The following is a 22,761-nucleotide window of genomic DNA, read 5'->3' as shown; positions in this document are numbered from 1 at the left end:
GTGTCAGCTCTAACTCACACTCTTTGGGGTAAAGGTATCTTGGGAATGGCAGGGCGGCCTGGGGTAGGAGGACCTGCCAGGCCTTGGCCTGTTGTCTGGCAGCTGCACGTTGTGCACCGAGCAATCCTCTGAAACTGCCCTTTCTTTGCCTCTGGCCCCTGCTTCCTGTAGGCCTGAGAAATGTGATGACCCCTGGCGGTATGACCCTCGCTTCACCGGGAGTTTCGACGATGACCCAGAGCCCCACAGAGACCCTTATGGGGAGGAGGCAGACAGGCGCAGCGTCCACAGCGAGCACTCTGCACGGAGCCTGCGGAGCGCGCACAGCCTGCCCAGCCGCCGCAGCAGCCTCAGCTCCCACTCGCAGCAGGTGTGCTCGGCAGGATGGCGCTCGGGGGCGGGGGGTTGTGGGCGAGGATCTGCTGCCCTGTCCCAGAGACACGGTGGACAGTTCTGTCAAGCACAGGTACCTTCTTTGTTGCAGTGCTGGCAACATAACCTACTAGTGTTCGTGGGAAACTAACTTACCCATTCGCTTTGTTTTCTAAGAGTCAGATTTACAGAAGTCACAATGTAACAGCCAGTTCCTATGAGGCCCCACTTCCTCCAGGCTCCTTTCGTGGCGATTATGCCTACGGCACCTATGGCAGCAATTTCCATGGCGCCCAGGGCTTCCCAGAGTATGGCTACCCCACAGACAGTGGCTGGTCCACGGTGGAGCAAGGTGCGTGTGCAGCAGGGCAGGGGGACGCTGGGTCACTTGTGGGGTGGCTGCCAGCCTGGGGTCAGGATGCGGGGTCAGGGCTGTGACTGGCGTTTGTGACAGGCTCTGTCCTAGCCCATCCTTGTGAGTGGCAGAGCGAGTCAGGACAGGCCGATGCCTTCTCTTTGGTTGCAGCAGGGCTTGCAGGTCTAAGATGGCTGTCTGTCCACACCCGTGTTTCTCCTGTATGGTCCCGAGCACCCAGGCCCCTGGGTGGCCCCTGATCGTGTCTCCAATGTTGACCACGCTGAGTAGGTTGGAGGGAACTTCTTGTTCCCTTTGGAAGGCTCCTGTTCCTGGTGGCACTTGTCCCAGGTGGCACTTGTCCCAGGTGGCACATTCTAACTTCCCTTTTAAAATGTTTGGCCAAATGCTATTTGGGAAAACTGCAAAAATATATGTAAAGTTATGTAGAATATAACAGCGGACTTTCTTTCTTAAAGTATTACTTCAGTTAAAGAGTTTTTGTTTTTTTGAGACAGGGACTCTGTTGCCAAGGCTGGAGTACAGTGGTGTCATCATAGCTCACTGCAACCTTGAACTCCTGGGCTCAAGTGATCTTCTTGCCTCAGTGTCCTGAGTGGTTGGGACTACAGGCATGCACCACCAGGCCTGGCTAGTTTTTCTTATTTTTTTATAAAGATGGAGTCTCTCTATGTTGTCCAGACTGGTCTCAAACTTTTGGCCTCCCTAAATGCTGGACAGGCATGAGCCACTGTGCTTGGCTCTTAAGTTTCTTTTTGTTTTTTGTTTATTTATTTATTTAATTTTTTGAGACAGAGTCTGGCTTTGTTGCCCAGGCTAGAGTGAGCCAGTCAGCCTAGCTCACAGCAACCTCAAACTCCTGGGCTCAAGGGATCCTCCTGCCTCAGCCTCTTGAGTAGCTGGGACTACAGGCATACGCCACCATTCTCAGCTAATTTTTTCTATATATACTAGTTGGCCAATTAATTTCTTTCTATTTATAGTAGAGACGGGGTCTCGCTCATTGTTCAGGCTCGTTTCAAACTCCTGAGCTCAAAGGATCCACCCGCCTCGGCCTCCCAGAGTGCTAGGATTACAGACATGAGCCACCGCACCTGGCCTTAAGTTTCTTTTTGTTTCAAGGTGTTGACTTTTGTCATTTTTGAGAGCTGTTTGTGATAGTCAGTTGGAAGGTGCATTTGTGAGAGAGCTCTGGAGCAGGGAGGGCCTGGGAGGAGCCCCCATACCTGTAGAAAGGGCTTGGGAGCTGTCTACAGGACTTTTTCAATGTAGACAAGAATGGGTCTCATTTTTAACAATTTAAACGTTTTTCTGACATATGCTTAGGTTTTACTTCTTTTACTGTAGATTAACAAGTATTGCAGATATTTAACAATTTCTTTTTTTCTTTTTTTTTTTTTTTTTTGAGACAGAACGAGACTGCCCTGGCCTCCTGAATAGCTGGGACTACAGGAGCACACCACCATGCCCAGCTTATTTTTCTGTTTTTTTTTTTTTTCATAGAGACAGAGTCTCTCTTGCTCAGGCTGGCCTCAACTTCTGGAATCAAGTGATCCAACTGGCTTGGCCTCCTAAAGTGCTAAGATTGTAGGTGTGAGCCACTGCGCCTGGCCAACAATTACTGACTTTCAGTTGAAAGTCATTTTATAATGCTAAATCTAACCTATGGTTTCAGTTATGTGGTCATTTGAAAATCTAGGCATTGATTTGGCTCAGAAGCATTAAAAAGTGACAAATTGATTGTTTCTTTTTTAATTTTTTAAATATAGTTCCATCAAGACCAACTTCTCCTGAAAAATTTTCAGTGCCTCATATCTGTGCCAGGTTTGGTCCTGGTGGCCAGCTCATCAAAGTGCTTCCAAACCTGCCTTCCGAAGGACAGCCCGCGCTGGTTGAGATCCACAGCATGGAGGTAACGCCACGAGTGGCACACACTTGTGCTCTGAAGCTGTTGTCTTCAGCTGCCGATTGTGTCTGGACATACAACTGTGGAAAATGTTTATTCCTATGAATCTTCAAGTTGTAGGCTTTTTGCTATTCGGTCATACCATTTTCCTCCTAGAACTCAGCGTTTGAAGCATCTACATAGGGTATTAGACTTGGTTTTATTGCATTTACATCTTCTGTCTTGGTTCGCATCTGTTCACCGTCCCGGTAACTTTCAGTGATGGCTGAGGTGCTCCTCGGTGCAGTGCCAGGTGGGCCAGGTGCTGCTGAGCTCAGGGAGACTGCAGGCGGCCCGGCCTGCAGCCTCTTCTGTTATACGTGTTGGGGCCCTGCTTCAGAGTTTGGGGGAAGAAAATGGATCTCACTACTTAAAGTTTAAAAATCACTGTTGTAGCCCAGACGTGACTATTCCATTAAGCAACCTTAAGCCTTCACCCCACGTGGTAGGGCAGGCCACCCTCTTGGGGCAGTGTCTGTAATGCAGTCTGCCAGTGTAGCCAGCAAAGGTGGCTCAGGCATTCAGTGCTGCTGGCCCTAAGTGAGCGACTCTGTCCCCTCTCCTTGTAGACCTTGCTGCAGCACACGTCTGAGCAGGAGGAGATGCGAGCCTTCCCGGGGCCGCTCGGCAAGTACGTTCTTACTGGGAGTTCCCTGATGTCTGCAGTAGCAGTTGCCGAGCTTGGCCTCGGAGACACTACTGTTCACTGCGTGTTTGTTCCTTTGCAGAGGTGACACCCATAAAGTGGACGTCATTAACTTTGCACAGAACAAGGCTACAAAGTGTTTGCAGGACGAAAATTTAATTGACAGAGAGTCTGCAAGTCTTCTTTGGAATTTCATCGTTCTCTTGTGTAGACAGAATGGGGTATGTGTGTTTTTACTCCTGCCATGTTTCTCTTCGTTGGCATCTAGTCTTGAGGCTGCTTGGTCCTGCCAAGGATCTGGGCTGTATCCATGTCCTCGGCTGGGGGCAGTGGGCAGTGCTGCTGTCAGGGGCTCCCTCGGGCCCGGGTGCCTCAGCAGCAGTTTGGGGATGGGGGAGCAAAGAGAAACATAGTTTTGGAGTGAGTTGAAGTTTTAGCCCAGCTGTTATCAGCTTTTCAGGGGGGACTGCAGGTATGTCTGTCATGTCCCTGGCTGTGCCCAGAGTGTGTATAACGTGTGTTGAGGGTCCTCACCCAACCAGCAAATTTGTCACCTCACTGGAAATTCTGTTCCTGGTCATGCCTTCTGTACTCCCTCCCACCCCGTTGCCCTTACAGACCGTGGTGGGAACAGACATCGCGGAGCTTTTGTTACGAGACCACAGAACAGTGTGGCTCCCTGGGAAGTCCCCCAACGAGGCAAACCTGATCGACTTCACGAACGAGGCTGTGGAGCACGTGGAAGAGGAGGAACCTGGTGAGGCCCAGCTCTCGTTCCTCACGGACAGCCAGCCGGCCACGGCCAGCACGCTGGAGAAGGAGACCGAGAGGTTCAGAGAGCTGCTGCTTTATGGCCGTAAGAAGGTAAGCTGTCCCCGAGTCACAGAGCCCCAGGTGTCTTCAGGTGTGCACTGGGGGAGGGGCAGAGCCTTGCTCTCGGGTGTGTCAGTGGTGTCCTGGGTCCCGCCATTCATGAAATATCCGGTCCCTCGTATGTCATCTCCCTGAAGATGTTGATGTTGGTTTCCTTCTGAGTATTGCCAGTGCCAACAACTTGCACGTTCTGTTTCAGTCATTTAGCAAATAGACGCATTTGTTGAGCACAGGCTATGTCCCTGCCATGTGCCAAGTCTTAGGGTTAAAAACATGCATGAGACAAACCCATTCTCACAAAGCTGGGTGTCAGCCTACAGTCCCTCACGCAGACAGAGGCTGGGAGTCGGGAGGACGTGCCGAGCGCGGGCCAGGCATAGGCACGTTGCAGCAAAGGCTGAGGGCAGGGGAGAGCAGGTGTGTGCGCTGAGCAGCTGTAGTCGCACCGGTGTAGAGGGGACTTGGGTCCCAGAGTGCCTCCAGAGCCCTGCAGAAGGGAAGGAGGGACTGAGATCGGAGTCTGTTCTGGGGAGGGGAAGGACGTGTCCCGAGTGAGCCTGCTGGATAGTGTGTGCATGGGAGGGGGCTCCGGGGTGGGCGTCGACTGTTCAGGACTTGCTCGGGGGAAGAGGCCAGTCGCACTGGCTCATGTGGCTCTGAGCAGCAGGGACGCCTGATAGGCCTGGAGTTCTCTGTGCTCATGTATACCAGTAAACTGAGAAAGGTCGTATTCGATCATTATGATTTCAATGTGGACATTTGACAACTGATTGAAACCTGTTAGCTTTGATTAACATTTATCTCTATTGCAACATTTGCCTCTTAGCCGGAAGTTGTGAGCATGAGGTGTGTTGCACCCCCGATTACTTAGGGTAAGGGAGGCGGCTACCTGTGCTGGGCAGATCTCCACGGGGGGCCTGCAGCACCCTGAATAGGGAGTGAGGGCTGCTGCACGGCACCTCTCGGGGGCAGGATGGTGTGGGCACGAGGATACTTCTTGGTTGTCCCTGCTTGTTCTTTATGCTGAAAATGGGTAATAAACACAGTGACATATACCACAGAGACTTTGAAACTAAGGAAAATGATCAAGTACTGGATTTTCTTTAATATCGAAACTGCCTTTGGTGGGTTTGTCTCTCAGTCTGCTGTCAGCCCTTTCTCCTTTCCCATCAGTGCGTACATGGCACGTGGCAGTGTCCTCTGTAACAATCACTTGAGTGACTCTGGTGATTGGCACAACCACTGAACTGCTTTGCAGGATGCCTTAGAGTCCGCAATGAAGAACGGCTTGTGGGGTCACGCTCTGCTGCTGGCAAGTAAGATGGACAGCCGGACACACGCTCGCGTCATGACCAGGTATGGAACCTCCCGGCGCGGACAGCTGGTGCATCTCACTCCTGCTGCGGCGCTGCCACGTGGGGCCTCGGACCTGCTCGGCCCTCTTGATTGGGCTGTACTGCTGAGGGTCTTTACATCTTTTTTTACTAACTGAATGGTTTTTAACACTTTCTATAAAATCTCAGTGAAATCCTTCATCTTTAAGGGTTTGTTTTGTTTTTTTAAATATTGAGATGTGTACACTTTGGCTAAACACAAGTCTACTCAATAAAAGGGCTAAGATCAGACTTTTTAAAAACTGAGCCAGAGGTAGGTCTTTGTGTTTTTGTGTCCCCCTAGGTTTGCCAACAGTCTTCCCATCAACGACCCTCTGCAGACTGTCTACCAGCTCATGTCCGGCCGCATGCCTGCCGCGTCCATGGTACGTGACGGCTCGCCATGGCCCTTCCATTTGGAATTTGCTCCGTGAGCCACTGCTTCTGGGGCAGGGCCCGCGCTCTGACCAGGCTTGCTCCCGGGGCTCAGCGTCACGAGTGAGAGTGCTGTGCTCTTCCCAGGATGAGGGTCTGGGTTTTTTTTCCTGATTCTAGTGTTGTGGAGACGAGAAGTGGGGAGATTGGAGGCCACACCTCGCCATGGTCTTGTCCAACTTGAACAACAACGTGGATGTGGAGTCCAGGACGATGGCCACGATGGGCGACACTCTGGGTAGGTCGGGTGCTGGGATGCGGCGGCGGCTGTGGAGCGGGTGCGAGGGCTTGAGGTGTGGGTCACAGCAGAGGTGGTGAGGACCACAGGCGTCTTCGTTCCTCCAGCCTGTCCTTGGGGTGTCTCCTGCTAACCCTCCGGTTTCCATGAGGAGTCCCAGTGATGGGGACTTGGCTTGTTTTGTGTCTCTTCAGCTTCAAAAGGTCTCCTCGAAGCTGCACACTTCTGCTACCTTATGGCCCAAGTTGGATTTGGGGTTTATACAAAGAAATCTACAAAGCTTGTCTTAATTGGATCAAATCACAGGTAAGGAATCAAGTAAATGCAGTGTCTGTTTTCCTTTGGAAAGAAAAAAAATCCCTCTCCTTTAGCTAATTCAGAGATGGCCAGCCTCGAGTCTTTGTCACATTGTGGGACGTGCTTCTGAGTTATGTGCTCCAAGGTTAACTATGCCATTAATTGGCCATTTTTTTAAATCAGAATAATTCATTTCCTCTACAGTTTGCCGTTTTTCAAGTTTGCAACCAATGAAGCTATTCAGAGGACAGAAGCCTACGAATATGCCCGGTCACTGGGGGCCCAGAGTGGTCCCCTACCTGACTTCCAGGTGAGCAGGCGTCCGCATGAGCTGGCAGTCAGTGCTGACAAGCTTTGGGTTGTTTGGGGTTTTTGAGTTCTTATGCAAAAAATGATGCCATTTTTGGGAAATCTTCTTGGGAAGACATTTGATCTATAATGCTCAAAAACCAAACCATATTGAATTGAGAATTTTTGTTGCATTTGGTTCTCAATATTTTAAACATTGAAAACCTTCAGTACTTGATTTCACGAAGTTTTATATCAGCTATTTTTAGTATTTGGAGAAGGTGTTATCTAACACGGTACTGTGTGTGTGTGTTTGTGTGACGAACACATATAAAGCACTAGTGGACATGCTTCTGGTATGTGTGCAGCTGCATGGCGGGCCGTGGTCTCAGAGTGTCTCTCTGAGTGTTGTTCTCGTTATGAGCCTAGTGGCTCTGCTACAAGTGTTGGGGGAAAGCAGAGCAAGTTTCTCAAAAGCTTAGTTGTTTACTTGGATCTTACAGCATCTCAGGGAATGGGGGTGGTACGTGATTGGCAAGCAGGGAAGGGAGACATTGTAACCAGAACGTATGGAATAACTCACAGCTTACAAGGGCTGTTAGGGATGACAGGGAATGCTGCAGGACAGCTAAGCTTTGTTTGTTTGTTTTAGGTGTTTAAATTCATCTACTCTTGCCGCCTGGCTGAAATGGGGCTTGCCACACAAGCCTTTCATTACTGCGAAGTGATTGCTAAAAGCATCCTGACGCGGCCGCACGAGTATTCCCCAGTGCTGATCAGCCAGCTGATTCAGGTCAGTCTCTTTGCCTTCCCTGCGGCACCGACTAACTGGGCTACTGAGGCATGTTGGGATTGCTGGGCTCGGGGATGGTGTCGTGACTTGGACACTCATTGCAGTAGACACTAAGAACCTACTTCTTGGATGGATGAAGATCTTGAAATGATGCAATACACAACATCCCTTGGGCAGGGATGTTGTGTATTGCATCTTTCTCCAGGACATTCTTATTTTGAGCCAGTTTAGTCTGGTGGTTAAGAGCTTAAGCTTCTAGAGTCTGGAGTTTGACTGCATCACTGCAAGCCCCACTCCTCCCTATGAAATGGGGCCACGAGGCCACCAGGAGCACAGTGAGGAGCACACAGGGCAGGGGCACCGGTGGGAGCCCAACACATGGTGGCCCAGCAGGGCTTGGTTAGGTGTTTCCCCTCCCCCCGCTAGCTCCATTTCTGAAAATGTGCTCATGTGATAGCTACAGAAATTTATTTTGGAAATTTTTATACCTATGTCATAGTACAAAGACTAATTAATGAGTCCTATGGCCTCCTCCCCCAGCATCAGCAGCCGCTAACACAAGGCCAAACTTGTCTTGTCCGTACCACTCACTGTCCCCTGACTTTCATCCCCCACCGCACTCCCCAACTCCTAATCAAAGAATATGTACGTTCCGGGTCAGCTCAGCATTTTGAGTAAAGTCGAGTCTGCGTAATCAGATGGTAGCCCCAGGAGCTGCTGATTACATGCATGTGGCCGGGGGCTCACCTGCAGTGACCTCATGGGCAGGTTGTTTCTGATGACCCAGTGTCATCTGTTCTGGGCATGTCATATGAGCACACTTTAGGAACATCTATGTAGCTAACCAAAGCTTTACCTCTAATTTAACACTGAAACTGCATTTGTTCAAGTACAATATGTTTTGAAAATGGTTTTGCTTGCCCTCACCTGGTTGTCACTGGTGATGACAAGCAGTGGGCTTTTGTTTTTCGTGTGTGTCTAGGTAGCTTCCCAGTTACGACTCTTCGATCCTCAGCTGAAAGAGAAGCCGGAAGAGGAATCTTTTGTCGAGCCTGCTTGGTTGGTCCACCTGCAACATGTGGAGAAGCAGATCAAGGTACAGTGTTTGCTTTTACACCAGGACGGCCTTCTCTTAGGACTTGGCACAGAGACATTTGACAGGGTGGTTTTGTCTGTTGTTTTCACACCAGAAGTATTCAATCTAAACAATATAGTCATAAAGTTTGCGTGTCGTTAGAATTTCCTAATTCCCCAGAAAGGGCTTCAGTGGCGTCACGCTCTCCTAACGCAGAGCCAGGGTGGCCGGGGCTGGGGAGAGGGCTGTCGCCGTGAGCCGCAGGCTGCCAGACGTGCATCCACAGGGCTGGACTTGTTCTCCTTTAGGAGGGGATTGTGGTGTGGAGTCAGGACGGAGCCTTCCCCCAGCAGTGTCCCAGCACACCCAGCTCTGAGGTGGGACAGCTGGATGGTCCAGGACTCGCTCAGCAGGTGGATCTGGAGACTGATAACCTGCTGCTGGTGGTGCCTGCGCCCAGCACCGATCACTTGAGCCAGGGTGTGCGGCTGTTGCCTTCAGGTGAGCCCACGCTCGCGCTGGCCGGGAGGGGCCTGTGCACCTTGCCAGGGACTGCTGTGCACGTGGATGCTTGTGTTTGCTGCCAGGAGAGCCAAGAACAACAGTGGTTTGGGCAGCTCATCTTTTTCTCCTTAAGCTTCCTCTCTTGGGGAGCTCATCAAGTTCATGGCTGCAAATAGCCATATGCTGACCCTGCCATTCCCACGCCAGCGAGCCCTGTGCCCTGGACGCCAGCTGTGTCCTCGGCCTGCCCACACACTTTTCCAGGGACCTCGCAAACGTACCATGTCTGGACTGGGGCCCCCACGGGCACTGGACGCTCCTCCTCATCCACCCCGTCTCGGGAAGGGCAACACGGATTCTTCCAGGAGTTAGAGCCCAAACCTCCTTCTCTCATTTGCAGCTCTAGTTTGTCAGTAAATCTTGTCATGCATCCTACCCACGTCACACCCTCACTGCTTGCCTGATGAGCACCCTTCCTTCCCCGCCCACCTCCTGCATGTACCCCACAGCCTTCAGGGTCCCCTGCCCTTCTAAGAACAGCACAGACTCCTCACAGTGCCCACAGCCCTGCGGGGTTGGCCCTGCAACCTCCTGCACTGCTCCCCACCCCCATTTTGTGCTCCAGCTGTGCTTAGGACCCAGGCCACTGCCACCTCCCCTCCTGCTGTCCACTCCTCTTCACCCATAGATGCCCTGTCACCACTCCCTGGCCAATTGTCTTTCTTAGCTCTTATTTTATCTTCTTAATTGGTTCATCCAGCCCCTACGTCCCCCGATTAAGACTCCTTGTCTGTTCTGTTTCTGATGTGTCTGGTTGCCCGGCATGGTGCTGGTAGGCAGCAGCTTTCCCTGGGTATATATTGAGTTGGATGGAGGGACAGATGGATGGATGGATGGATAAGTGGCCTGTTTCACCTCTGGCAGTGGAAGAGAGGAGTCAGTGGACATGGCAGAGCTATGTGTCCAGAGGCCACTCACCAGCTTGCACTGGGTTCTTAAGTAGACTGGAGCCTGTGCCTCACCTGGTGCCTGCCACGGCCCCTAGGAAGTAAATGTTCTGCTTTCTCCAAACTGCTGATGGTTTCAGCACTTTTTGCTTTGATTATTGGATTTCCAACCCCTCAATGAAAGCAGTGTGGCTACTCGAAATAACTAGTAATAAATGTGTTCAGTGTACACCAGTCAGCTCCTTCTAGTGACCCCGGAGTTAACCTCTGTGACCTTTGGCTTCTTCTCCACTGCCCCTGTGCAGTTCCACAGACGCTCTCCAGTGGCCAGCTAGCCAACCCTGCCAGGGTTCCGATGTTCCCAGTGCTGCCGCCCCCAGGCCCCCTCCAGCCGGGTCCTGGCTGTGGACTGCCAGGGTCTGCACCTGGCCTCCCAGAGCCCTCCAGGCCTGATCCTGCAGCTCTGTACCCAGGGCATGGCCTGCCACCTGGCACACCATCTCTCCAGGAAAATAGACAACTCCAGGAATCCAGGAGCACGGACCCAGGTGGGTCTGCCAAGATGCTGTCTCGAGAGCAGAGGCTACATTGAGTCTGGTGTTCAGGGGGCAATTGGGGGAAGAGACTAAAGTCATCTGAGCTTGGAACAAGTTATGTTGACTTAATGTAGACCAAAAATTCTGGAAGTTATAGACTGAATGGGTTAAGAATCTCACTACAGTAGGACTATTAATACTAGTTTCTTTTGTGATTTGGCTTTTTGTTATAATGTGAGCTTAAATGACCATTCAGAGCATGACAAAATGGCCTAGGCTGCTCCCAGGATCTGTCTTCAGATGGTCCTTCTGAGGTCCTTGTGAGATGCACAAGTGGAGTCGTGAGCGTCTATCTAGAGGTCGATTTGGTGGGTCTTATCTCTGGTCTGTGCCTGTTTTTATCTGTTTGGATAAAGCAAAACATAAGCCAGGCTTTAAAAAACAAAATAACTTCCAAACATTTGGGAAAATTTTCAGTGTTGCTTTCTGAAAACACCGTGGTGAGCCCAGGAAGAAGCTGGTATGTTCCTTGACTTGTGTGTCACAGAATGTCCTGCTTCCTTCTGTTCCATGTCCAGTGGCACTGAGACCACGGTGTCCCTCTTTCCCATTGACAGGGACACTGCCACAGGAGGCGCCTGTTGGACACTCACTTCCGGAGCTAAGTGAAGAAGACTTTGGTGGAAAATTTGCTAATCTGGTACTTTCCCACATATTTTAACTGTTTTCCATGAAGTTCATTGAGTTAGTACCCAAACTCCTTGTTTAGGTGTACGTAGAGAAATAATAAAGATGATGAAATTATTTTTTAAAATTTTTTCTTAAAGAGGAAGTACTTCTAGATAGTTTTAATCCTTAAAATATGAAGAGTTGGTGAAAATGTTGGTAAGGAAAGACAGGGGAAGGGAGACTTCAGTGGTATAAAAACAGTTGCTTTAACTTAGTAGAAGAAATACCCAGATACAATGAAATCCCTTACTAATTTTAACTTTTCCAAAATGGAGAACTTTCCTGATTTCTACACCTTTTCTTCTACAATAGAATTTCTAACATTTTCATTTTTTTCCTAACATTGAGAATGATTTCACCAGACATAGCTGGTATAAATACCTCCTCTGTTTGCCCTGATCATAACCAGGAGGGACAGCCATTTTCAGACAGCCTGCATTCTGGAACCTTCTTTATGAATACCCGGCTCATCAGTAGGCAATTGCTGTAGTTTAAACTTTCATTATATGTTTTACCAAAATATTCTGTCCCTGGAACAGTAAAAAAGACAGTTTAACTGTATTAAAAACAATGTAGGCCGGGTGTGGTGGCTCACGCCTGTAATCCCAGCACTCTGGGAGGTCGAGGTGGGCGGATCGATCAAGGTCAGCAGTTCAAAATCGGCCTGACCAAGATCGAGACCCCGTCTCCACTAAAAATGGAAAGAAATTAATTGGCCAACTAAGAATACATAGTAAAAATTAGCCGGGCATGGTGGTGTGTGCCTGTAGTCCCAGCTTACTCGGGAAGCTGAGGCAGGAGGATCGCTTGAGCCCAGGAGTTGGAGGTTGCTGTGAGCTAGGCTGACACCATGGCACTCTAGCCCAGGCAACAGAGCGAGACTCTGTCTTGAAAAAAAAAAAAACAAACAATAACAACAATGTAAGTGCACACCACCCAGCTCTGACCAGTCTTGTCCTTGGTGCACGTACGTGTTCCTCTTCTTCCAGCCAGCCGTTCCCAAAGACACCAGACTCTGCATTCTGAGTACCCCACACTCCCGAACAGGGCTGCTTGTTAAGTACAGCAGCTCTTGTCCTGCTGTGGCAAGGGCTGCGTTCCTCAGTCCCCTCCCTGCTCTGGTCACTAGAGTCAGCTGACCTCTCAGTGCTTCCCCTGCTCTCCTCTGGGTCCTATACGAGGCCCCAGGAGAGCCAGCTTCTGTGTTGCCCTGAGACAGGACCCCTCGAGAACGTCGCGGGACTCAGAGAGCCCTGCAGGATGGGATCGTGCTAACTTGGGCTCTGCTCAGCCTCCTCTGTCTCTGACATCTGCTTCCGAGATGAAGAGACCTGGGCAAGCCGTCAAGAAAGAGGTGAAGGAACCTAAGAAGGTAAAGCACAGCCCACCCCTGGCATTCCCATCCAGCTGTGCAGGGCGGGCCGGGGCAGGTTCTGAGCAAGCAGGCTCAGCTTCCCAGAGGCAGCTGTCCTCATACAGTGGAGGCAAGGGAGAAGCATTAGTTTCTTGGTTAATTAAATTGAACATTTAAAATTGTTTTTGTACACACAGTGTGTAAAGCCTACAACAGTGTAATGAGCGTGTATATATTTGTACATACGTGTAACCACCACCCACATCACTATGAGGACACATCCAGGCCCCCAGGTTCCCTCATGGCCATTACCTGTCAAACCCACCCCAGAGGGTGGCCATAGGGGTCGGACGGCAGCAGTTGGTTCGTTCTTGTTGTGTCGGTGTCTGCTGTAGGCCTACGCCACGGTTTCCTTTCTCCTTCCCCCAATAATAGATATTTGGATTATTTTCAGTTTGGGGATATTATCAATAAAGCCAGGTGAGCATTCTTGTCTGTATTTTTCGGTGGGTGAACGTACTCATATATTTTGGGTATATGCCAAGGAATGGAGCGTTTAGGTCACAGGATAAGTGTCTATTCAGCTTTAGGAGACACTGCTGAACAGTTTTCCTAAATGGCTGTACCAGGTTGCACGGCCAGCAGCAGAGGATGACGGTCCCAGTTGTTTCACATCTCCACCAGCATTGGGTGTTGCCAGTCCTTAGCCTTTAGCACGTTGCTGGGTTGGAGGTATTTCCCTGCGGAGTTATGATGCTGAGCACCTTGTCATGGGCTCATCACCATCTCTGCTCTTCTGTGTAGTGTTTGTTCAAGTCTCTGCATGCTTTTTAACGTTTTTATTTTAATTTTTAAAAATTAGGCCGGGCGCTGTGGCTCACGCCTGTAATCCTAGCTCTTGGGAGGCCGAGGCGGGCGGATTGCTCAAGGTCAGGAGTTCAAAACCAGCCTGAGCGAGACCCCATCTCTACTATAATTAGAAAGAAATTAATTGGCCAACTGATATATATATATAAAAATTAGCCGGGCATGGTGGCGCATGCCTGTAGTCCCAGCTACCCGGGAGGCTGAGGCAGAAGGATCACTCGAGCCCAGGAGTTTGAGGTTGCTGTGAGCTAGGCTGACGCCACGGCACTCACTCTAGCCCGGGCAACAAAGTGAGACTCTGTCTCAAAAAAAAAAAAAAAAAATTAAATGGAGTCTTGCTATGTTGCCCAGGCTGGTCTTGAACTCCTGTCCTCAAGCTGTCCTCTTGCCTCCAGAGTAGCTGGGATTACAGGCGAGAGCCACTGTGCCCAGCCTGTCAGTTTTTAGTTGGGTTGTTTCAATGCCTTGCGGGGGTTCCTCATGCACTGTGGATACGAGCCCCGTGTTAGGTGCATGCACTGCGACCATCTTCCAGTCTGCAGGTGGCCTCTGCACTCCCAGGGGGGCCTTGTGAAGAACATAGTTCTTCATGCTAATGGAGTTCATTTATCAGGTTTTTCTTTTATGGCTACTGTCTTAAAAATAAGCACACATTTACTTCAAAGTGTGTGTGAACTGTGAGATAAAACATGACACTTCACACAGATTTTAAGCAAACAGACTATTCCAGATCTCAAGCATAAGTTTATCTGCTCAGTGGGCTTCATAGAGAAACAGAAGTGAGAGTGTGTAGGTAGCTACTGATGCTTTTTTCTTTTTTTTAATTGGAAATGAAGTACAGCACGTGAAGAATGAAGTAAATGTCCCCAACACCCACGTTCTCCTAGCATGGGAAACGGGGACTTTGTCGTGCGGGGTCCCATGCTGACTTTCTCAGCCTGCCTTCCCTCCACAGAGCAGGAGGACGTGCAGGCTCTGTCTGTTGGTGTGCGGACGTGTAAAGCTCCTAAAGGCACATTGTTGGTCTGACTTAATTATGGCAACATGCACATAGCACGAGACTTACCACCGTAACCATTTCTAAGTGCACAGCTCAGTGGCATTACGCACATTCACGTTGTGCAGCTGTTGCCCTCATCCCCCTCCAGCGCTTTTTCTTCTTCCCAGACCGAAACTCTGTCCCCCAAAGACGCTGACTCCCTGTTCCCCTCCGGCAGCCCCTGGCAGCACCCCTTCTCCTTCCAGTCTGTGTGGGTCCCACAGCGGTAGGGTCCTCATGGAAATGGATCATGCAGTGTTTATCTTTTTATGTCTGGCTTGTTTCACGGAGCGTGACGTTTGTAAGGTTGTTGTGATGGTTTTTATATTTAGACTGAATCCTGGTTCTCCCGTTGGCTACCTGGGAAAAAAAGGACAGAAGCTTATTTGCCAGATGACAAGAACAAATCAGTGAGTGTCGAAAAATACACACAGTGGGGATCAGGAGGAATTTTAATGATTTGTCTGTCACTTTCAGGACAGACCTGAGTAGATTTTCTGAAGTTTGAAAGTGTCATAATTTATCAGATTCTAATACTGTTGAGCTTCAATCTACTGATTTTTTTTTTTTTTTCCTTTTCTTTTTAAAATCTTGACAGATTGTTTGGGATGAAAAGAAAAACCAGTGGGTGAATTTAAATGAACCGGAAGAAGAGGTAAATTACAATTTGAGTTATTATTGGGCATTAGGCTGTAAGTGGAAGGAAAAGCCTTTCTTGCACCTATACTGCGTGGGGTTTTGGCACTCCTTTTGGAGCATCCTTTGGAATGTCCCGGTGGGCGTCTGGGTGTGTGGAGTGGATTTCTGAGTCTGTTCCTCCCTCTGCAGAAGAAGGCCCCGCCCCCACCTCCGACTGCGTTTCCCAAGGCTGTGCAGGCCGTGCCCGCTGGCCCTGCGGGGGTGAATGTGTTCTCCAGGAGAGCAGGTAAGCGTCCCGGCAGCAGAGCTCATTTGGGTAATTCACAGTCCAAGAGATACGGGAGTTTAGCTATTGTAGCAGGTATGAGATGGCATTTGTCACACCACAGAAGGTGATGTCAGTGTCATGAAGATGAATCCTTGGGGGGCAGAGTCCACTTCTCCATAGTATCAAATACCCCTCAGCACACCCTGGGTGTTGAACCGTGGGCACGGGGTGTCTGATGAGTCAGAAACAGAGCTGGAGAGGTCGTGGCAGGAACCAGGAAACCTCCCCTGGGCAAGAGACCACACAAAGCTGCCTGGCAGAGCGGTCCCTCTTCTGGTCAGGCCACGTGTGGCTCCCAGGGCATCTTGCTTGCTTCTCTTCTGCTGCAAAGGAAACAGAGCTGTTGGAAGCTGGGGGTCACTTCCTGTGTGGACCCAAGCTTGCTTCCCCTCCCTCTTTGTAGCTGGAACTAGAGCTCGCTACGTTGATGTTCTGAATCCGCGTGGGACCCAGAGGAGTGAGCCAGCTCTTCCTCCCGCGGACCTTTTTGCTCCACTGGCCCCGCTCCCTATTCCTGCCAGCTTCGCACCAAACCCAGGTGGGCAGGACGGGAGCGAGCCCCAGTGCACTAGCCGCCTGGCTTTGACCCTCTCTCTTTTTGTGTCTCTGGCCTAAATCTCCCTTTAAAAGAATGACCTGACCAGCATGCAAAGAACCCAAGGTTTGTGCTTTTTTTCCCCCCGATTCCTTCACCTTTTCCTCTCTGAGTGTATGACGTGAAATTCTTGTTCTTGGGATGTTTTAAATGAAACCCCAGAGATGTTCTGGACAGAATGACGGCCTCCTGCACTCTCTCGTTCACAGATGCAGAAGAACCGCAACTTGCAGACGGGGCTGGCGGGGAAGGGCAAGCTCCAGCTGGGGGCCAGGCCGGTCCAGAGGTGAGCAGATGTGGCAGGAAACGGGGAAAGGCACCAAGTGAGGACATGCCTGCCAGTCCTGCCCAGGACAGGCTCCTGCCCTCTGTGGATCAGTGCCCAGTCTGTACACAGATAATGTTCCATCCGAATCGTTTGATGCTCGTGTGTGTGCAGACGGAAAGTAGAGTGGAGGTTGCGGGGGCTGGGGAGGGGAACAGGGAATTGCTGTTTAAGGAGTAAGTGGTTTTGTTGGGGAAGATTAAAAATTTCTAGTGATGGTTGGTAGTGATGGTTGCACAGCAGTGTGGATATACTTAATGCCGCTGGACTATATACTCAGAAATGGTCACAATGGTAAATTTTATGTGTATTTTGCCACAATAAAAAATTTTATAAAGTTACTCCCAAGTTAAAAAAAAAAACAAGAAATTACCTACTAGTAATAAAAAATAAAGTATACCTTCACCTTAAAAAAAACAAAATCCTGTGAAGTAGAACAGGTCAGACCACAGTCTCTGAAGCTGGATAGGCCTAGGTCTAATCCCGGTCCTCTACTCATTACTAAATGCATGTTTTGTTCACTGTTTAAAGTGTGGGGTGGTCACTAAACCTCCCCAAGCCTCAGTCCCCCCCACCCCCGTAAAGTGGGAATAACAGTAGTACAGATGGCAGAGCTGTCGTGGGGCCTCGAGGACTGTGCAGGACATAGCAGGTGCTCAGCAATGAGCTGCTAGGGTCTGGAGCTGACAGGACAGTAAGAGTGGGACACCACGGCAGACGCTTTCCTTTCCTGACTTCTCACCACGGAGCACTTTACGTGGAAGTGGGTGTTTGTACCAGGCCAGAGGAACAGTTCACTATTTTTCTGCCTGATGTGAAAGACTTAAAATTCTCTGGGATTTGGTAGTTGCTGCATTTCTTGTTTTTCCCCGCAGGTTTTAGGTTCTGCAGCACTGCACCCTGGCTCCGAACTCCCAGCCTCCCGACCTGACTGTCCCCAGGGAGGGGAGGTAAGGAGCACCATGCCCGTGGCTTCCTGCAGCTCAGTCTTCTTCTCCAATTGCCCCTTCCTTTAAAAATGGATGATAATGGGCAGGAAAAGTCAGTTTAGAAATGAAAACACGTCAAAGTGTCATATTCCTAGGAAAAAATTGTGATTGCGCAAAACTGTTTAGGAGCTCCAAATAGGGCATGAGGGGTTTGAGGTGACCATGGTAAGTCATCCCTCAGCACAGCATGGAATGATCTGGAATTTCACGATGCTATGAGGTGAAGCTGGCTAAGGGCAAGGGCTGGACAGGCTCCCTCTGCTCTGCCCCAAAACTAATGGTTATTTGTTAATAACAACATTACATTAAAATAGGAATTTTAAGCTAACTCTGGCTTTTTTCCCTTTTGAATTATATCAGTTCTAATGGCATCAAAAAGCTTTTGAAATTGAACTGACAGCTTGGACATGCATGTTGATTTTCTGTCTGTGTTTTGTGTGTGTTCTTGCTGTTTTGTAGCTTTCGCGCTGTAGTTCAATGAGTTCATTATCACGTGAAGTAAGCCAGCATTTTAATCAGGTACCTGTGGCTGGCGGCTCTCGCTCACTCCGAGGATGAGCTGTGTCGCTTTGTTGTTCCTTTAAGAGTGCCAGAGCGGGCGCGTTGTGTGTGCTGTGCAGCCACCCCACCCCGCTGTCTCATGCAAACACCACGTGGCCAAGGGTGCAGTGTTCCTTTCTTTAAATGGCCTTAAAGGGATTCTGTTCTTAAGTATCCAGATGCCTTGATGATTGAATTGACCCCAGATGCTCATAGTAACGTTGCCCTTTCTCAATTGGTTTTCAAATGAACGGGCCTGGGGCGCAGCCTCGCTGTGTGGGCGTTCCTGGTCGGGGTGCTCTCCTTTGGAAGGAGGGGTTCTTCTTTCTGATCAAGCATGGCAAGGTTTGTTTGAGGCCAGTGAGAGTGGCAGTGACGGCGTCTTGCAGCCAGTCTGGGTGGGGACGGAGGAATACTCCATCTTCCCTGTGTATCATGGGACTGAGCCATGTCCAGTGGCTCAGCAGAAAGGCTTGATACGACACTGCTGCCTGCACATTGGAACGCTGGGTTTCAGAGCTGGGTACTTGAGGTCTGAAGTAACCAGAAAACCTACTAACTGCCTAGACTGACACTAGTGTGACGTCCCAGTGCTCTGCACTCCTTATCTTTGCATGTTCTGGTGTCTAAAGCATTTTACTCTGCATGTGGCTTTTCTCTTTACCATTTTCTCTGAACCATTATATAATTAAACCCAGTATTGCAAGCAGTATCTTTGACCTGCTTCTGTGCTTATTTAGCAGTGTTATCAACCCTTACTTAGAAGCAGGGCCTGTGTCTGTGGCTGAAACACCAGCTGTTGTGCAGCACAGCCTTGCTGAGGTGACTTCTCTGTGGTTCTCAGGCTCCTGGCGACCTCCCCACCGCAGGGGGCACCGTGCCCTTCTACAACCCTGCTCAGCTGGCACAGGTGAGTGGCCCCTGTCTTCCCCCACATGTGACACCAGCTCGCTTGCTGACTTCCCCACCCAGTGCTCGGTGACTATCAGCTTCCCTCCCCGGACTGTCTTCATAATGGAAACGGTGCACCACCGAGCGACGGCCCACGGGCACCATCCTTTCCCTGTCCCGCCACCTCTGCCTAATTGATCTGAGTACTCAGCTCCTGATGACCTCAGGGACTCCGTCGGGCTTCCCACGGCTCAGGCTCCTGCTCTCCTCCCTCACCCTGGGGCAGTCGGACTCCCCTGCTGTTGCCTTTCTCGGCCATTTGTTTGTCTTGGCCACACACATCCTCCACTGGCTGCTGCTTTTGTTTTATGTTTCTGTTTTTTTATTTCGTTTCCTAGCAGCTTCTTAACAAAAAGGTGCACAGGTGAGTTTGTAGAGACCCTTCCCGTCTGAAAATGCCTCTATCTTACTGGTGTGTTCTGTAGGGTTCTTGGGCAGAAATCATTTTCTTCAGAACGGAAGGTGGTTGTGCATTTTCTGGTGCCAGCTCTTGCTGAAGTCCCGGGACCGTTCTGCGTGCAGCTCCCTGCAGGGTCCTCCTTGCTTCTCTCTGGAAGCCGGAGGGGCGTCTCCATCCCCAGAGCTGTCCAACTCCCTCAGGCTGTGCCCTCGGCCACCGCTGGCCAGGTCACACGCACTTCAGTGGAGAATGTTTTTGAATGTTCGCTCTGGTTCTCCTTTCTGAGCCATCTCTTTCCTCCTTCTGGTATTGCCTGTAGAGAACGGACTGGCTGCCAATTTAGGGGAGCTGAGGGGGCAGAGGTCTAGGGGTGTCCTGGCACTCAGGCCCCACTGCCATGCCAGTCTGCCTGCAGCGGCCCGTGGGCGGCCTTACTCCTCCCAACTGCAGTCCCGCGACAGCCCGCGCTCCCTGCCCTGCTCCTTCAGGGTCCCTGCATCCCGGTTCGCTGCCTGGACGGCTCTTGCTTTTCAGCTTCAAGATTTGGTGGTTTTCTTCCCTCCTGTTAACCTTTATCTTACAGTTTACCTTTACAAAAATCCCTTGACTTTGACCTCAGGTTTCGAGAGGGAGCAGAGGCTGTACCTGGTGTCCTGCAGTAGTAGGCCAGGCACAGGCCACTGTCCCTCCCTGGACTCACTGAAGACTCAGTGTGCCAGCTCTGCAGAATTGGCCTTAGGTCTAAGAGCCCTGAAAAAACCGAGGCACCTCTTGTCCGCCGAGATAGCAGACGCTGCTGGCAGTCAGCACTCCTAGGGGAGCCTGACTCGGTGCGGACTTATCCGTTCTGGGCTTTGGGGAACAGAAACACAGCGTTGCGCTTACCGACCTCAGCAACCTGTGCAGTTACTACATCAACCCGCGCCCTGCTGCATCGTCCCCAGAGGTCAATATTGTCCATTTCTTTTCAGGTCTCTACCACCTCTGGGAGCTCAAGGCCGGGGAGGATTGGCCAGAGGAAATACCCGGCATTGAACTAGAGCCGTCCCTGTTTGGGGTTTGCATTTGGAACCCTGAGAAGACTGTTCTCCACCAAGAACCCAACTGCCTACCTATGGCCTCGCTCCTGTCCCCAGACGGGGCGGTCACTCAAAGCTGGCCACACTCTGCAGCTCCTGCCTCGCCCCGTCTTGATGAATTATTTCAGAAATTACCCCGCCGTTCCTTTCAGATGCTGGATGGAAAGAGTGAATCTCTGACTCAGAATCTTTCACCGAAAACAATATTACTTAAGTCATTTCAGATGATTTAGGATATAATATTCTCATTCATTTAAGAATATTCCATTCAGCGAATCTAGAATTCTTTGCTGCAGGAGAGCAATGCGTCGGTAACCTGGGGCCTCTCTCAAAACTCAACTGTGAATGGTTGCCCCGTTAATCCTGGGGCTCCTTTAGGATGTTGGGAGGAAAGAGCGAATGTGTGACTCGAGAGGGAGACACAGCCACCTGCCCTGCAGCCAGGGGCTGCTCTGCCCTGACCGTTCCTGAGCCTGCGAGAACGACCGCAGGAAGCCGCGCTCACAGGCGGCCTCAGCAAAGCGTGGGGTTCGCTTGGCAACAGTTCACAGGTTTTGAGAGCGGCTCTGGCTACTGAAGTGAATTTCTCTCCTGTAGCGACAGCCTCGTTTCACTTTCTGTGGCCTAATTAGGACGGTGGGTGATTTTGTGCACCTAGAAGACAGGCACTGCGCCTCCCCCACGAGGTGCGGCTCAGCGGTTAGGAAAGGGCCCCAGAGCGCTGCTCTCTGCCGCGCGGGTTCTGAGCGATGGGCCACTGCCAGAACTGCGACTGTAAGAGACCTGATTTCATTGCGCACACAGTAGTCTGGTGAGTCTCCTGTCGAGGCCCTGAGGCCGCAAGCTGGAGAAGTGCTACGCCTTCTCAAGAATGGTTTCCGTAGTTCCGTCTAGATGGCCGGCTCTCTCTCACGTGGGCGTCATCACTTGAGTATTGGTGACATCTTGAAGAAAGTGGCTTATACAGTTTCCTGCCAGCAGCTCTGGAACCCGAGAGCCCTCCCGCTGCTCCTTGCTGACCCGGCCGTGAGGACCGGCCTGGGGAAGACCTCCGCTCGGCGGACCCAGAGCTTTAAGGCTTCATCGACTGTTCTGAAAACTGTTCCTGTTCTTGTTAAGACTAAAGAGACTGAGAAAAAGAAAAGATTTAAATATTTATAAAAATCAGTAGGTAATAATTTCTGTAGGCTCTGCTGGGAAGACATAAGCAGTTAGGTATTTTAAATTTTAAATTTAAGTGTAGAAATTGTAGAATGCGGAATTAGCACGGGCCCGTCCCAGTTTTCTGTTTCACATGATCATCTAGGAAAGACCCAGACTGTTTTCCAGGATGTTCCACAGATGTGTCTGACTGGATGCATTTGTCTCGTCACTCTGAGAAAGGCCTGTCCCTGAGGACAGGCAGCCCTGTGTCCCTCGGTGAGGTCCTGGGATTCCGGGACCTCCTCCAGCCCGGCCCTGCCCGCTGTTCTCTGGTGGACTGCTCACCACTTTTGATTCGAGAAGCTTCCTGCAGGTGGGAGCTGCTATTTTTCCTAAATGCAAATTGTTACACTGCAAATTGTTGAATAAAATATTTTGCGCGCTCAAGCACTTCACGCGTGGGTTCCCATTTGTTTGTTGGAAGGTGGGGAGTGCAGATGTCCTGCAGGCAGCCTGGCAGACGCCTCCATGCCTGGCTGCCTCTGGCCGTGGGGGTGGGGGCGCTGCCCGGGGTTGAGGGGGGAATGGGGAGAGGACAGGGGCGGACTGGCCGAGGTAGGGGGTGAGGGCAGGGGCGACCTGGCCGGGTTGGGGGGATGGGGAAGGGGCGGGGCCCCGTCCGGGGTTGGGGGGAATGGGGAGAGGACAGGGGCGGACTGGCCGAGGTAGGGGGCGAGGGCAGGGGCGACCTGGCCGGGTTGGGGGGACGGGGAAGGGGCGGGGCCCCGTCCGGGGTTGGGGGGAATGGGGAGAGGACAGGGGCGGACTGGCCGAGGTAGGGGGCGAGGGCAGGGGCGACCTGGCCGGGTTGGGGGTACGGGGAAGGGCGGGGCCCCGTCCGGGGTTGGGGGAATGGGGAGAGGACAGGGGCGGACTGGCCGAGGTAGGGGGCGAGGGCTGGGGCGACCTGGCCGGGTTGGGGGGACGGGGAAGGGCGGGGCCCCGTCCGGGCTGGGCCGAGCGCGGTCCTCCGGCCGCCAGGGGCCGCTGTGGGCCGGGGCGGGCGGCCGGGCCGGGAGGGCGTG

At 51.2% G+C, this 22,761-nt stretch overlaps 1 protein-coding gene across 7 annotated transcripts in view; it reads left to right on the top strand.

The window, feature by feature from the left end:
* SEC16A (SEC16 homolog A, endoplasmic reticulum export factor) overlaps nucleotides 1–22,124 on the top strand; it is a 38,912-nt gene extending 16,788 nt beyond the window's left edge. For 6 of the 7 annotated variants that reach the window (XM_012782037.3, XM_012782036.3, XM_012782034.3 and 3 more), the window contains 26 exons: nucleotides 172–370; nucleotides 550–724; nucleotides 2,518–2,660; nucleotides 3,263–3,324; nucleotides 3,422–3,560; nucleotides 3,958–4,203; nucleotides 5,471–5,568; nucleotides 5,890–5,971; nucleotides 6,141–6,258; nucleotides 6,453–6,564; nucleotides 6,760–6,865; nucleotides 7,496–7,636; nucleotides 8,619–8,732; nucleotides 9,020–9,212; nucleotides 10,468–10,710; nucleotides 11,316–11,398; nucleotides 12,647–12,799; nucleotides 15,020–15,097; nucleotides 15,286–15,342; nucleotides 15,516–15,612; nucleotides 16,058–16,192; nucleotides 16,459–16,535; nucleotides 17,450–17,524; nucleotides 18,023–18,082; nucleotides 18,948–19,013; nucleotides 20,426–22,124. In XM_012782037.3, the coding sequence (XP_012637491.2) occupies nucleotides 172–370; nucleotides 550–724; nucleotides 2,518–2,660; nucleotides 3,263–3,324; nucleotides 3,422–3,560; nucleotides 3,958–4,203; nucleotides 5,471–5,568; nucleotides 5,890–5,971; nucleotides 6,141–6,258; nucleotides 6,453–6,564; nucleotides 6,760–6,865; nucleotides 7,496–7,636; nucleotides 8,619–8,732; nucleotides 9,020–9,212; nucleotides 10,468–10,710; nucleotides 11,316–11,398; nucleotides 12,647–12,799; nucleotides 15,020–15,097; nucleotides 15,286–15,342; nucleotides 15,516–15,612; nucleotides 16,058–16,192; nucleotides 16,459–16,535; nucleotides 17,450–17,524; nucleotides 18,023–18,082; nucleotides 18,948–19,013; nucleotides 20,426–20,494 (3,121 nt within the window). In that variant the 3' untranslated portion in view covers nucleotides 20,495–22,124. The remainder of the gene's footprint in view (nucleotides 1–171; nucleotides 371–549; nucleotides 725–2,517; nucleotides 2,661–3,262; nucleotides 3,325–3,421; nucleotides 3,561–3,957; nucleotides 4,204–5,470; nucleotides 5,569–5,889; nucleotides 5,972–6,140; nucleotides 6,259–6,452; nucleotides 6,565–6,759; nucleotides 6,866–7,495; nucleotides 7,637–8,618; nucleotides 8,733–9,019; nucleotides 9,213–10,467; nucleotides 10,711–11,315; nucleotides 11,399–12,646; nucleotides 12,800–15,019; nucleotides 15,098–15,285; nucleotides 15,343–15,515; nucleotides 15,613–16,057; nucleotides 16,193–16,458; nucleotides 16,536–17,449; nucleotides 17,525–18,022; nucleotides 18,083–18,947; nucleotides 19,014–20,425) is intronic. The other variant, XM_012782033.3, reaches the window with a different exon arrangement.
* The last annotated feature ends 637 nt before the right edge of the window (nucleotides 22,125–22,761 follow it).

Source organism: Microcebus murinus, chromosome 12, assembly GCF_040939455.1.
Source record: "Microcebus murinus isolate Inina chromosome 12, M.murinus_Inina_mat1.0, whole genome shotgun sequence".
Taxonomy (NCBI): domain Eukaryota; kingdom Metazoa; phylum Chordata; class Mammalia; order Primates; family Cheirogaleidae; genus Microcebus; species Microcebus murinus.
This window is presented reverse-complemented; position numbering and strand designations above follow the sequence as displayed.